The sequence below is a fragment of the Nematolebias whitei genome, chromosome 13 (assembly GCF_014905685.2).
Source record: "Nematolebias whitei isolate Nwh7 chromosome 13, NemWhi1, whole genome shotgun sequence".
NCBI classification, from domain to species: domain Eukaryota; kingdom Metazoa; phylum Chordata; class Actinopteri; order Cyprinodontiformes; family Rivulidae; genus Nematolebias; species Nematolebias whitei.
In genome coordinates, this window is record NC_056510.1 from 18,974,356 (window position 1) to 18,988,863 (window position 14,508).

Consider the following 14,508-nt stretch of genomic DNA (forward strand, 5'->3'; position numbering starts at 1 on the left):
CATATATATATATATATATATATATATGAGGTGATTGTACTTTGTACTAGCCTTATTTGTTTATTTAAACCATAAAATGCAGCATTACCTTGTGTACCAATGATTTCCATGTGGAGGTGTGCCAGTCCACTGGCTATAGACAAAGCCAGAACCACCATGCCCTCCACAGAAACCGTGTATCTGTTCAGGTAATCGTACAGAGAGCCGTGCTCGTGGTACTCTGACACCAACCAGAGCTGAGTCCACGAGCCATTATCTGCAGAATAAACCAAATGACACAGCTAAGCAACGACACATTTATCTCATCGATGCAATTAGGTTTGTTTATCTGGCACCTTTGTTATCAGCAGCAATGAATCCCAGGATGTTCTCATGCCGGAGCATGATGGTCTGATAAATCTCTGCTTCCCGGAACCACGACCGCTCGTCCCGGGAGGAGAAGATCTTCACGGCCACGTCCTCTCCTCGCCACTTGCCGCGCCACACCTCACCAAACCGACCTTTTCCGATGGTCTCCTGCAGGACGATGGTTCGAGCTATGGTTCTCTGGACCAGCAGTGGAAGTCCTGCGAGATACAAACAGTTTTAAAACAAACAAAATGTGTTTTGGGAAGTAGGAGTGTAAAGGGTGCTACAGCACCCTACAGAAGACATGAATGTTCAAACACATACTAAATAAAACAATGAAATAATAAAAACTCATTTCACCAGTGTATATGTTTAAATTCCAATAAGTGCATATATTTGATATGGTATTCTACTGAGTGGTAAAGGTCATATAAATTCCCATGATCACAGCACCTGTCCAGACTTACAGTATTTCCCTCACCTGATCCAGAGCCAGAGGTGCTCATGTCATAGATCAGATCTTTGAGGCATGTGTCAGGAGACATCAGGATCTGGTTGTCCAGAGGATCCTCTGGGTCTTGCTTGTAGGCTCGGCCGTAGGCACAACGGTGTCCCTGCACGAGGCACACGCCCAGCAGGATCCCTACACACAGCAGGCAGGATGGCACCAGGATCACAACGCTGAGCTGAAGCCTGCTCCAGCCTGGTTCTTCTAAAGGTGTCTCTGATGACGCACAGACATTTACAAAGAAACATAATTATTAATGGAAGCATACATTTATTTCCCTGTAAAGCTTGTTCACTTATTTACACAAACAATTAAAATATGAGGATTTGCCATTTTTTGTTTTTTTCTTGTAGCTGCTGCGCCCCCTGGTGGTGATTTATCTACACTGCAGCAATGTGGGCAAAATCATTTCAACTAAGTACAATGTTGTTGCAAAAAATAAATAAATAATAAAAACTAATCCATATTGATGTAAAGTAATTTGACAAAGCAGAGTATCCGGCATTCAATATCTTCCTGGTATCTTTCTGAGTACAAGGAAACTCAATTATTGCTTACAAAATGCATTAATCAAAAGTAATAAGGAAGCTTTTAGCACTTGCAAACGTTTTTCTGTAAAAGCAGTTTTGATTCATTTCTAATTAAAACAACTTTTCAGAAGCTGGTGCATTCTGAGACCTTGCAGTAACATTGTAGGTTTGGCAAAAAAAATAAAAATAAATAAAAGTAATTTTGACACTTTTTTTCTTTGACCTTGATTCTGTCTGTGGGCGGATAAAGGAAAACTGGACACAATTAAAAATAGCAGAGCAGGTGGGTGCTGTGATAACATGAGATTTACAGACATGCTGATAAACTGAGGCAGGGTGGATAGATCTATGACAACATCTTTGCTTTGGCCAACAGCAACTTCACCATTACTTACAACAACTCAAAGAACGTTCATTTTCCCCAAAAACTTAGGATCAACTTAAATCCCTGAAGCTTGAAATTTCCTAACCATGCTTAAACATTTAGTATATGCAGATTGTCCAACGTGCCAAGCAACAAACTGTGAACTTGACCACAGCTTCTTAAGACATCTTTGGCCTTTTACCTAAATCCACATCCTGCCAACTTCACTCCAAGATATGGTGCAAAACAAGACTTGACTCTCCTCTGGCCCAGTAGCTTAAGGCCAAACTGTGGAGGCCAGCATGGGCCTGGGAGGTGATCGATCTACTGTGTGCCTTAGAAAAAAACATTTAATTCATTGTTAGAAAATTAAGACAGGAGTTGCTCTCGTCAGTACATTAAAATAAAATTCTGTTTTGAGCCCTTCTTGTCTATTCAGCCTGTATAAATCACAGCGCTCATGCACAGCATGTGCTCCGTGGTGTTTTTATTAGAGCTGTAACCGATTGATTGTGTTGTCCTCATTTACAGTCAGCACCACTGCAGCCTGAGGGTCCTGCACTCATCAACACGCTGCAACACCTTTTAAAAAATAAAATAAAATCAGCTGAAGTTCAAGAAGTAATATGTGAACATCATCTATGTACACCACTGTCTTCTCGAGGCCAACGCTCCTTCAGAATGGACTGAGGCAAAGTGGAGAACTGTTCTGTGTTCAGACTAATCAAAATGATATATATTTTTTAAACCATGGATTCCATACTGACGTATAAAGTGACCATCGGGCTTGTTATTGTACCAGCAGACAATTCAAAAACTTGCCTCTCTGATTGTATAGGGCAGGGGTCTGCAAACTTTACAATCAAAAGAGACATTTTGTGCCTTCATTCACTAAATTAAACGTGTCCAGAGCCTAAAACAACCTGCTACAACATTTTATCAAGTGGTGGCCCATGAGCCAATTTAAGGTTGTTGGAGGGGGCTTTTGTTGCCAGTAGCTAAAAATATCTAATGATTTTTAACATTCATTAATATTTTATATATATTTTAGTAAGATTGGACATGACACGCAATGGCTGATTGATGGAAGAGCCACACGATCGGCATGGATTTTTAAATTTAAAATAAATTATTTTAAATGATTTAGCTCTTGTGTGCATCCCACAGCTGCAGAAGAGGCTTCCTCCTGCAGCTGATCAGCCGATTTCCATGCAGAGCGGAGAAGTGGGCGTGGCCAAGAGTGCAGCCGGAGGCAGAGAGCTAAAATCATGACATTCTGTGCTCTTTTAGAGCGTTTAGAGTTTAGAAACATTGTTTAGAATATTGCAAGAGTGTGGGAAGGGTTTAAAATGCCTTTATATAAAAATACTAAAATGAACTACTTCTTACTACTTGTACTACCATTCCTTTGCGGTTTTTTACTTATCGTGGGGCTTCAGGATACGAATCCCCCACGATAAACGAGGGACTACTGTATTCTTATAAATAAATAAATACATTTTTTTTTTTACAATTTTTTATTATTAAAACAAACTATGAACTATGCAGAGCTATGTGATTTTTTTTAAATTATGGAACAAATAATTAAGTATAGAAATAAAGCACAAAGTTAAAGTGAGTATGCTTTACTTCTTGTAGTATTCACATAGTTGCAAAATAAATAACCACAAAGATGAAAAATGAAAACTGCTGATATTAGCTGTTGTTGTTTTTTTTTGGTGTAACAAACAATAAAATTCAGTTTTATGATAGTTTTGGTCAAAGCTTGAAAGAGCTGCAGACCCCTGGTATAGGGGTGCATTAGTGTCTCTAGAATGAGCAACTTAATAAAATCATTAATACAGAATAGTCTATACAGGTTTTGGAATATATAATCTCATCCAGATGATGTATTTTGGAAGGAAAGCCGTGCTTATTTTAGCAACATGATGCTAACATCTGCTAACTGCAGACCAGACCTCTCACCAGCTGAAAACATTTGACGCATCACGACACAAAAAATCCTGCAAAGACCGAAGGCTGTTGAAACGGCTATCAGACAAAGATAAACAACATTCACCTTCAAAAATTCACACAGCTGACCTTTCTTTCACCTCTCCAACAACTCCACGCTCCCAAAAATTGGACCCTAAATTCTTCATTTAAAGATTTTCTGTTTTTGCTCCATTAAGAATGAAATACAGTTTAATGAGATTTGCAAACCTCTGCATTCTGTTTCAATTTATCCTTTTGAACAACGTCCCAACTTTGTCGGGTTTGGGGTTGCAAATGAACGTCAATCATGCAAATGCAAGCAATATGTTTAAATTGAATTAAGAAATATGCAGTTTGCATAAAGCTGCAATGAAAACCACCATGATGTGATGACAAAACATAACGTAGTGTGTGAACCTGCCTCTCAGTGTGAGAAACCCACCCCCCTCCTCTGTAATGGTTTCACCCAGCAGGCCTATGAAAAGCTCTGTGCACAACATGCTATTTATTTATAAATCAGGGGAGGGGCCGTCTCATAACCTCGGCCAGCATTGTTATGTCACAGGATTGAGGCGGATCAGCATCCACCTCGTCTGGTCGGGACCAGAATGAGTGGGAAATCCCTCACAGATTGGATTGGTGCTTCAGTTGACTGCATAACTCTGAAAACTACTGAGATTACCAGACTGTGTCTGCAGGGATGATTTATGTTTGGGTGGTTTTAATACCCCGCCTCTTTTATGTCTTTTTCTTTAACGCCACTGGCGAAATTTTAATCCTTATTTCTGTAAACAGACAAAGACGTATAAAAAAACGACCTAAAACACAGAATAAAACAGGCCTGACATCCGTTTTTTTAAAGCATCTCGTTGATGGTACTTGAGTGCAGATGCAGAGTCTCGTTGTTGCAGAAGTCGGTGAAGCAGCAGCTTCTCTTGGAGACGTTCCTGGAGCTGTAGCAGAAAACCTGGCCCTTCATCTGTGAGGGGGACAGGCAGGACTTGACCGTCTCCTCCTTCCCATCAATCAGCATCACAGAGTTCCAGCAGGCCCCGTCCGCGGCCGTCTCACAGGTGTGGTTGGCGCACAGCGGGCACGCACACTTCAAGCCTGGAAACACAACTCGGCGTTAGCTGGTTGATTTGAGCAGCAGCATGGAGACAGTTTCACTCTTAGTGGTCTGCAACTATTTAACTAAACTGCACCGTTGCCATAGTTACTGAAAGCCCAGAGCTCAGGGGGCGGACATCCAGCAGTTATTGTCATTAAGTTAGTTTGTTTTATGGTTTAAAATCTAGTTTTATTTAAATACGAACCCATTGGTGGACCAAACTGAGCTCACCCGTGGGCCTGATCTGGCCCCCGGACCACCAGTTGAACAGCCCTACTTGAGGAGCAGGATGCTGCTGTTACATAAGAAGGTCTGTGCCCTGAAACAGGAGGAGGTGGAGGAACCAGAGTAATGCCTCTTAGTTTAACACCTATTTAATCTTGTGTTCTACTTGGAGCTGTCATGCTTTATTAGAAAAGCTTTGGAGTGATTGATAAGCAAGAAGGCACCGCCTGACGGGTTCTTTTTTTTTAAGGAGAAAGTAAAGATCTTTCAACGTGTGCAGTAAATCATATTACATGGAAAAATTATAACATCAATATTTAAAGGTTGCCACAAAAAGGCAAATGTGGCTTTGTGTCAGTCTGTCAACAAAATATCTAATGAACCACTGGAGGAATTTTGATAAAATGTGCAAATAGTGCAGACTGGATGCACATCTATAACTCTTTAGCTTTTGAAATCAATCTGTTTCAAGATGGCTGCCACAGCCAGCTGATATTAGAAAATACATAAATAGCTACAACTCAGTCAGTTTTACAGATATTGACTTCAAATGTTGTGGGTTTGCAGCTGAGACTGATCACATATTTTGATTTTTTAACAAACTATGCAAGATATTTGCTTAAAATCTTAGCATTTGCGTTTAAGGCAACCCTGTTTGTCTGTTAGCAAAATATTTTGTGAACCATTGCATAGATTTTGCTGAAACTTTCAGAAAATTGTATTTAAACATACATCTATAATTATTTAGCTTTAGGAGTCAATCCAAGTTAAATTGACCATCATAAATAATCTGGATTAGACGATACAAAAATGGCTTTAATTTAGTCAGTTTTACAGATAATGAGCTAAAATTTGATGTGGTAATAGCTATGTGTTATTCACACATATTCGGAGCATGAAATCTTGCAATATTGCATAAGATTATGAATAACCTTATTTTCAATATTTGATCAAAACTAGTCATTTGTCAAAATGAGAAAAATGTACATCTAAAACTACGGCATGAAAGACAATAAGTGTTTATTTAAGAATGCCAGGCTTTTCATTTAAATCAAATTTTCTATTAAATTACTTTATTGTAACAACTGAGCTTTAAATAAATGTGAATATCGTTTGTCAGGCTTTTAATAACCGAAAGGTTGTTTTTTTTCCTTCATTGTGAATAAAATCAAAAAGCGAGAATGAAAGAATGAAAAGGGAAACAGCACAATGCAAAACTGTGGGCACCCCAAAATATCTTTTCAATCAAGGCCTCAGCTTTTAGGGTTTATGAATTTTTTTTTAGCAGAGAAAAATTGATGACGTCTCAAAAAATTTTAAGAGAATCAGAAAGTGACACTACAAGAAAGAAAAAAAAAACTACAAAACAAGAAAAGACAGTCTGTCGGTTCCCTCAGGTCTTTCTCCGTTTCAAAAACAGACGATAAAATGAAAAGCAGTGTTTAAATGTGACGTCTGGAATCTAAGAAATCCTTCTGATGGACCGCACGCAGGACTGAGGGTCAAGGCTCGACCAAAATTACAGTTTGACTGAGCGAAGCCCTCAGGAAGACGGAGCCTCATGCGTTTCGTTCTACAACCACGCCAGCACAAATATAACTCTCGTGGAAGAACCAGCAGAAGAAAACAGCTTCTGCTTGCACAGCACAAAACTTGTTTTCAGGTTTTTGCACACAAAAACAGACAACACGTCGCAGCATATGCTGATGGGTTTGTTTGTGTCTTTTAAAAAAATAAAAGAGGATGGCTTTTAAATTGAAACGAAGCTAAAATTGCTATGTGGTCTGTTGCTAACAAACAAACAAACAAACACATAAACAGGTAATTACATGATCGTCCGCCTTTTGTGGCGGCAGCAGATACAATTTTTGAAACACGTGTCATACTGTGCTGCCCTTCATTGTTTTTTTCTTAGAAACTAATTAGGAACTAATTCAACCAGCAGCTGAATCCTGATGGGGAAATGAAGGCTTTATATATATATATATATATATATATATATATATATATATATTTGCACTATTTATATTGTTGCTTAGTAACAACCTACTCAAAGACTTATTTTTTGTTGCTCTGTAACTGAGCTAGAACCGTTTCTGTTGTTGCTGATGTTTCCTAAATCCCTGAATTTGCCTTTTTTGTTTCCTCACTTCAGTTTTGGCAGCTAACAGTCTGTTTACTGTTCAACTCTCCCTTCCCAGCTGATCTGCGTTCATATTTTCAAAATCAGATATTTATGTCACCAGCATCCAGTAAAACCTCTCACGAACCACTGGATGGATTTTATTGAAACTCTTAGAGAACAATCATTGGGTTTTACGTCTACAGCCTTATTTAAAATGGTCGCTCCATCAACACAACCATGGCTATAACTCAGTCACTTTATCAAATATTAAGTTATGATTTATTGTGGTAGTCATCCTCAACACATACAGTACTCCGAGCCCTATACGTATTTTTATTTTAATTTTAGTTTGACTCTGAACAGAACCACACATCTTGGAGACCAAATTATATATTTAATTTATTTAACTACTTCATTGCTGTAAAATACATTTTAAATGTCTGTTTTGTCTTAATTATCTGAGGTGGGAACATCAAAAAGCTTTAACCAATCAAAATAAGTGAGTGAATAACACAGTCCAAGTTAAACAGGTGCTTTGAAATCATTATATTTTCCCTCAAACCTGAAGTAATTTCAGACAGACAGAATTTAATTCCCTTTGAGAAGAAAGCTAAAGATATTGTTAATTATAATAATAACATTTTTAATATTATTGCCGCTGATGCTGGCAGGTCTTTACAACAGAGGTGTGGAGGCAAGAAAACCTGCAGCACAAACAGTTTGAATATGATTTCAATTTAAAACAGGAAACTTTTATTATCTTGTTTTTATAATAATAATAATAATAATAAAACTTTATTCATAAAGCCCTTTAAAACAACCACAGCTGCAACAAAGTGCTGTATTATTTATTGTACATGTTATTTACTATCTTGTTTATTAGCTTATTTTTGGCAGCTAAAGGAACCAGGTTGAGCTCATTAACCTGCTGTTACCTGAGTTTAAGGTTGATAAATGTGAATACAAAACCTTATCAGAACACACAAAAAGAGCAGATGGTATTTATTTAAAGTTTAAAGTTTAATGAGAGGTTTACGAATTAAAGCTGCAGATAAACACATATATATTTATTTATTAGTGTAAATATTACGGTAATCAAGTGGTTTACAAACTCTACTGACTTACCAAACAGCCTGATCAACCAAAACACTATTGTTTTTATTCCTAATAAGAAATATAATGGAAATATGCTATTAGCAACTTTTTTTTTTTTTCTAATTTCTGCAGGTCATTTGAGGACACTACACCTGGACTTGGTTATTCATGACCCACAGTGGGGTCCCCAACCCTTTGGCAACCTGTGCTCATCTGTAAACTTTTTAGAAAAATAAGACCAAACATAATGTGGAAACAGTTTCTAGCTTTTTTTTTTTTTTTTTTCAATAATTTCCTACAAAGTCCTCATCTCTCCTGTTTCCAGGTCCTTTACAAAAAATTACAATAATAACATGTAAACTATGAGCTCCAACAAGAAAAATTTCTTCTGAACTACGGTATATCAAATGGTGCAGTGTGAAAATGTTTATTCCAGTAGTTTCCCAGGTATGTTGATATGCAATTCTGAAATGAGGGTACACACTCAATGTAAACAAAGTCCTTTATCTGTATATACTCAACAAATATGAGCATTACTACAACACATCAGAAGTGTCAAACTTCTCAGTCACCGCCTCCTCTGGATGCTGCCATTTTTAACTTGTTTTCAGTCACTTCGGCTGTTTTCATGAGGTAAACAAACAGGTTGGCACACGTTCACTAATTTTGTTTACAAGCTTTTGAAGTCAAGGATGCATCAACCAATGAAAGGAGGAAACATCAACATCCCCATAAGCACAAAAATGTGCAGGCATTTAAAAAAAATATTCCAAATTAGTTTTTTTTTTTCTTTTCTTTTCAATCCCTAAATAACAAAAAGTGTCCTTGACAAAGCAATAAGCGTAAACCACATTGCATAATGAGACGAGCAGAATGCAACAGGTATTTAAAAAGCCAAGCAGAGGCTGTGATGCAGACAGACATACCTGTGGTCAGCTGGGAGACACACAGGAGGACCAGCACCACCTGAAGGCTCAGCTTCCTGGGATCAGTCATGGTTGAAGAGCCACATCTGCCGCTCCTCTGAGCGCACCGAGTGTCACACAGAAAGCTGCTCCGCACAGAAAACCTCTGAAACACGCATGACGCTGAGCTGCACAGCCTGAAGGTGTCCCACAGTGAAGTGACCAGGGAGGAAAGTGCAGCTAGCTCCGCCCCTGCTCACTGGGATTAGAGGATTAGTGGTTCAGAGCTCTGAGGGAGACATGTGAATGAAAAGTGTGTTCAATATGTGCAGCAGGTCTGGAGAAACGCCTCCTCCTGCAACAGTCTGCTGCTGAATCTGGACGTCACCTCTCTGTGTGTGCCACTAAAGGTGGACCAAATGAACAAGACGCACAGCTTCTGTTTTATTATAAAAGCCACAATTAGAATTTTTTCCATAAGAACTGAATGTATGTGGTTGCACTTAGTGTCTAAAAATAATTTGACTTGTACATGTCAAATCAGAGTCACAATAAAGGTTTGAAATCAGTATTTTGACGCAGGCAGTTGTATGGAAACCAATTTCTGCCACTAAAATAAATGAAGTAATAAATTAAAAGCACAACATAGCATCTCAGACACCAAAGTTAATGCGCAATAATCCAGGTACAAATCCAACAATGTTCGGTCACATCATCTGGATGGTTTCTTTCTTTCTTCTTTTTTTTGCTGAGACGTTTCACCTTTCATCCAAAGGACTTCTTCAGTCCAAGGAGCCACAAACAAACTGGAGTCCCACAAATACCGCACTCCCATAGTGGGAAAAACTAGTGGAAAAAAAGTTTCCACTATAGGAGAGTGGTGTTTGTGGGACTCGCTAGTTTGTCCCATGGTATTGTTGTTGCCTCAGCTGAGGTCGTCATGTTTGTGCAGTCGTGTGTTCCAGCCAGAAGTCCATCTTCTTGCACCACAGTTGTTGTTGCAACGTCTCTCCCAGGATGTGAGCCCAACACTCGGGACAGCAGGAATGAGGACAAAACATCCTGCTTTTAAGAATACTGAATGAGTTTGCTTTACGTACGTACTTGAAGTACCTGTAGTCGTGCTTCTGTTGTTAATTTATATGCCAATGTCATCACCAGATAGAATAAAGGAAGAAAACTTTGGTGTCAAAAACCCCACCGGGGCACAGTTTAAGTAGCAAACTTGCTTTATTCTTGATATATATATGGAAAACTAAATGGATGACCTGTGGAGCACCAAGCAGGTACCTGCTTGGTGGCGGTTTGGCTCTATTGTCCGACAGCACTAATGTAATGTAAAGAAAAGAGTCGATCGGAGGAAACTGGCATCTTGGTTCAATTCTGAGTTACGTACTTTAAACAGGCATCTAGAAAGCTGGAGAAAAAAAAGGTGCTCCACTAGCGTTCAAGAATTGTATTGAGACTAGATAGACTGCTAACTTATGAAAAAGCTCTCCATAGAGCTAGAACTTTGTATTATTCATCTTTAATTGATGAGAATAAAAATAACACCTCTTTTTTCAGTACCATATCTAGTCTAATGAAAAACTGTATCTCTGTTGAACCATGTATCCCCACAACTATAAGCAGTGATGAGTTCATGAGATTCTTTATAGTTTGTAAATAAAATTATTTCAATTAGGGAGAAAATTCAAACCACACTTTCTACTATCGCCTCTGGTTCCCTGTCAGATGAGACAACTTTAAAAATGTCAGTAGAACCTGATTTATGTTTGGAACTGTTTTTGTCCTGTTGAGCTCTCTGAAGCAATTCTTTTTGACAGTTCCAACAAACCATCCACATGTCTGCTAGATCCCATCCCAACCAGAATCATTAAAGAGGTATTTCTTTTTAATATCCACATTTTGGATCCACTTAATTTAATTCTAATAAATGGTTACGTACCACAATGGTTTAAAATTTTGTAATTAAACCTTTACTTAAGAAACATAATATCAACTCAGGTATCCTGCCTAATTATAGACCTGTATCTAATCTTTCATCTAAAAAAATTCTAGAGAAAATAGTTGCAGGTCAGTTGTGTGAACATCTGCAAAGAAGTAATCTGTTTGAGGAGTTTCAGTCAGGATTTAGACCTCACCATAGCAGAAATGGTCAGCATTTATATTTGTCCATGAAACGCAATGAATCCAATCAGCTACTTAGACTACAAGCACGTCTTAAAGACATAAAAACCTGGAAACATCTTTTCTAAGTGATGCAGAAATGGTTCATGCATTTATCACATCTAGGCTGGGCTATTGCTATGGCTTGTTATCTGGGTGTCCTAAAACATATTTAAAAAGTATTCAGTTGATCCAAAATGCTGCTGCCAGTGTTTTAATGGGAGATGGTAGGAGAGATCATATTTCTCCAGTTTTAGCTTCTCTCCATTGGCTCCCTGTCAAATTCAGAATAGAATTCAAAATCCTACTTCTACTATAAAGCTCTCAACAACCCAGCTCCATCTTATATTAGAGATCTTATTGTTCCGTATTTTCCTAACAGAGCACTTGGCTCTGTAGTGGACTAGGCCTACGTCGAAACCCAGTCTAAGGTCAAAACTCTTGACCTTAAGAACCTTGTGGGACAGGAACTGTCATTTCATGTATTTGAATACATAGATACAGGTTCACCCATCCTGAGACTTTCTTTCTTGAAGATTCAAGTGAAAAGAACACTCTCTTTTTATTATCATTACTATCTTACAAATGTTGATAATCAAAGTGTCTTAGTTCAAACCATTTTAGATGTTGCAGTGAACTAATCAATTTTATTAACTGAGTAATGATTTTTATTCTCATGTTAAAAGCTGTTGCAGAGTAATTATGCATTTTTCTGATTTCTGCTTTTGAATGAGCAAGTGTGTGCGTTTACAAGGTTACAGTCAAACGAAAAACAAGTTGTTATGTTAAAACTGTCATGTTTTAGAATCCTCTCAGACGTAAATAGAGATGTTTTGCACCTGTGTCTTAGGCACGCCAAAACAGAACCCTCTCGGTCTGTGAGAACATTTCTGAGCTGTCTCATAACAATTCTCGCTGTCTCTAACCCCTTACGTCACAAAAACACACCCCTTCTGGTCGTTTCTGACCAATGAAAAATCCCAAAAAGTGAACCGGGAAAGAGTCTTTAAAATGTCAGTACTTCCTGGTCTACACAGACTCACAAGGACTCACAGGTACTCAGAGTGACTTACGACTCACGGAGTTACAGAGTTCACAGAGTTGGAGAGTTGTCAGACTTCTAGAGTTCTGGAGTTCTGATGGAGTGCTGTTGGAGTTCCTGACATGACAACAAAGCTCTTCCGAGTTCCATGGGATTATAACATTTTCCACTGAGGTGAATGTGTGTCGAACAGAGCCTCGCCACTACTTCTGACGGGCAACAGCCATTCTAAGGAGACGCTGGACCGGTAGCGTTAACGGAACACCATATCTGCTGATTATCATCAGAAAGGTAATGGGTCAAGTTTCCTACCAAGCGTACCGAGGCGAGCTGGGCTTCTGATGGAGAGTGTCGGTTCTGGCGAACATTCCTCCCCTCCCATTCAATCTTAACTCCCTCTAAACTTCTTCCCATCTTTAAACTTTTCTATCAAGTAGAAATTCTTCCAGATATTTAGAAATGTCTGTGTAAAATGCTCACCCACATTCATGTGGGCAAAAGATCATAGTTGTACAGTTTATAAATGTCTGTGGTGCAGCAACGGAAAAATCATGGCCGTATGATTTTTCCTGATTGATTGCTTATATTGTTATTTTCATAATTTGCCAAATTAATGTAAATGTTTGATGTTAAATTTGATTCTGTAAATAAATGACCGCATTCATTTTGATGGGTCAAATTTAAATGACGTCTCACTTTGCATTTCCTTAAATTCAGTGCACGTTTTATTCAGTCCAGAAAAATGAGGAACTCGCGTTAAATGATGAATATATCCCAGCATCTGTTCATCTACAGCTCTCAGACTGCAGGCTTACTTGTGGTTCCTAGTTTCCACAAGCAGAATGGAAGATCTTTCAGTTATCAGGCTCCTCTCTTGTGGAACCAACTTCCAGTTTCTGTCCGTGAGGCTGACACATTGTCCAGTTTTAAGACTGGGCTTAAGAGTTTTCTTTTTGATAAATTCTATAAATAGGGTTGGCTTTTTTTGTTGCCATAGGCTTACACTACTAGAGGAAAAAATGACTTAATTCCTTAAAATGAATTATCCTGATGCATGCTCAATAATCCAGGTAGAAAAATCTAAAAAAGTTAAACCCTGGTCCTTAACACACTGATGGCTGTTTACTACTCACAGAGGGCTGAGTGATACTAGCAATCACAGCATTGTAAGAGGGGGACAGTTGAACCCGGAGGCCTCCACCCCTGTTTAACGATGGACGGTTTCTTTTCACAAAGATGGCCTCCTTTACTCCTCTCTCAAACCATCGTTCCTCTCTGTCCAGGATGTGAACATCTTCATCCCTGAAAGAGTGACCACTGGCCTGGAGATGAGTGTAGACCGCAGAGTCCTGGCCTGATGATGTTGATCTTCTGTGCTGGGCCATCCTTTTGGCCAGTGGCTGTTTAGTTTCCCCGATGCAAGACTGATCACAGCCTACTGGAATACTTTTATTCTCACCATTGCAGCACTTATAACTGTGGAGCTTTTATCTTTAATGGCGAGTTATACGTTTATTACAATGTCTTCTTATGAGAACAGATTTAGATTTTCCCTCTCTCAAATAAATCACAGGAGTTAATCTGTGCGTTGCTCCTGGATTACGAGGAAACTAGTTTAAAGTAGGCAGTCTGTGATCTGTGGGTGCAAGGCTGATCAAATGGCAATAAATATTGAACCAAGTCTTAACAGAAAGGCTGATATCTGCAGGAAAATGTGAGCCCGGTGTATCAGGACTGCTAAACATCCTCCGTTTGGTTTTGCTCTTCCTAAATACCAGTAATCCTGTATCTGTTTAAGCCAGAAGTCTAGATTTTCTTTGACATGTGTTGAGAATTCTTCAAGCAGCTTCAGCTTTGAAAGTAAAAAATCTGTGTTTACAAGAGCAAATGTCAGGTATATATATATTTTTCCATTCAGTTATTTTGTTGATGGTTGTCAGGGGTCAGTTGAAAATATATTTTGTCAGTGCACTGAGGCTTTTGTTTATTTATTTATTTTTTTTCATTTAGCCTTTATTTATACAGGTTAGTCTCATTGAGCCACGAGAACTCATTTTCAAGAGAGACCTGTTTAGGGAGCACATGGTGGGGGTTAAGGGCCTTGCTCATGGG

The 14,508-nt window shown here is 38.6% G+C and overlaps 1 protein-coding gene across 1 annotated transcript in view; it reads right to left on the reverse strand.

The window, feature by feature from the left end:
• The window catches only part of LOC119419112 (activin receptor type-1C), an 18,006-nt gene extending 8,730 nt beyond the window's left edge, over positions 1 to 9,276 (reverse strand). Inside the window, exons 1-5 of the mRNA XM_037686414.1 lie at positions 9,207 to 9,276; positions 4,604 to 4,834; positions 830 to 1,072; positions 336 to 566; positions 89 to 256 (exon numbers count right to left, since the gene is read on the reverse strand). Coding sequence (XP_037542342.1) covers positions 89 to 256; positions 336 to 566; positions 830 to 1,072; positions 4,604 to 4,834; positions 9,207 to 9,276 — 943 coding nt within the window. The remainder of the gene's footprint in view (positions 1 to 88; positions 257 to 335; positions 567 to 829; positions 1,073 to 4,603; positions 4,835 to 9,206) is intronic.
• Positions 9,277 to 14,508: the final 5,232 nt, after the last annotated feature.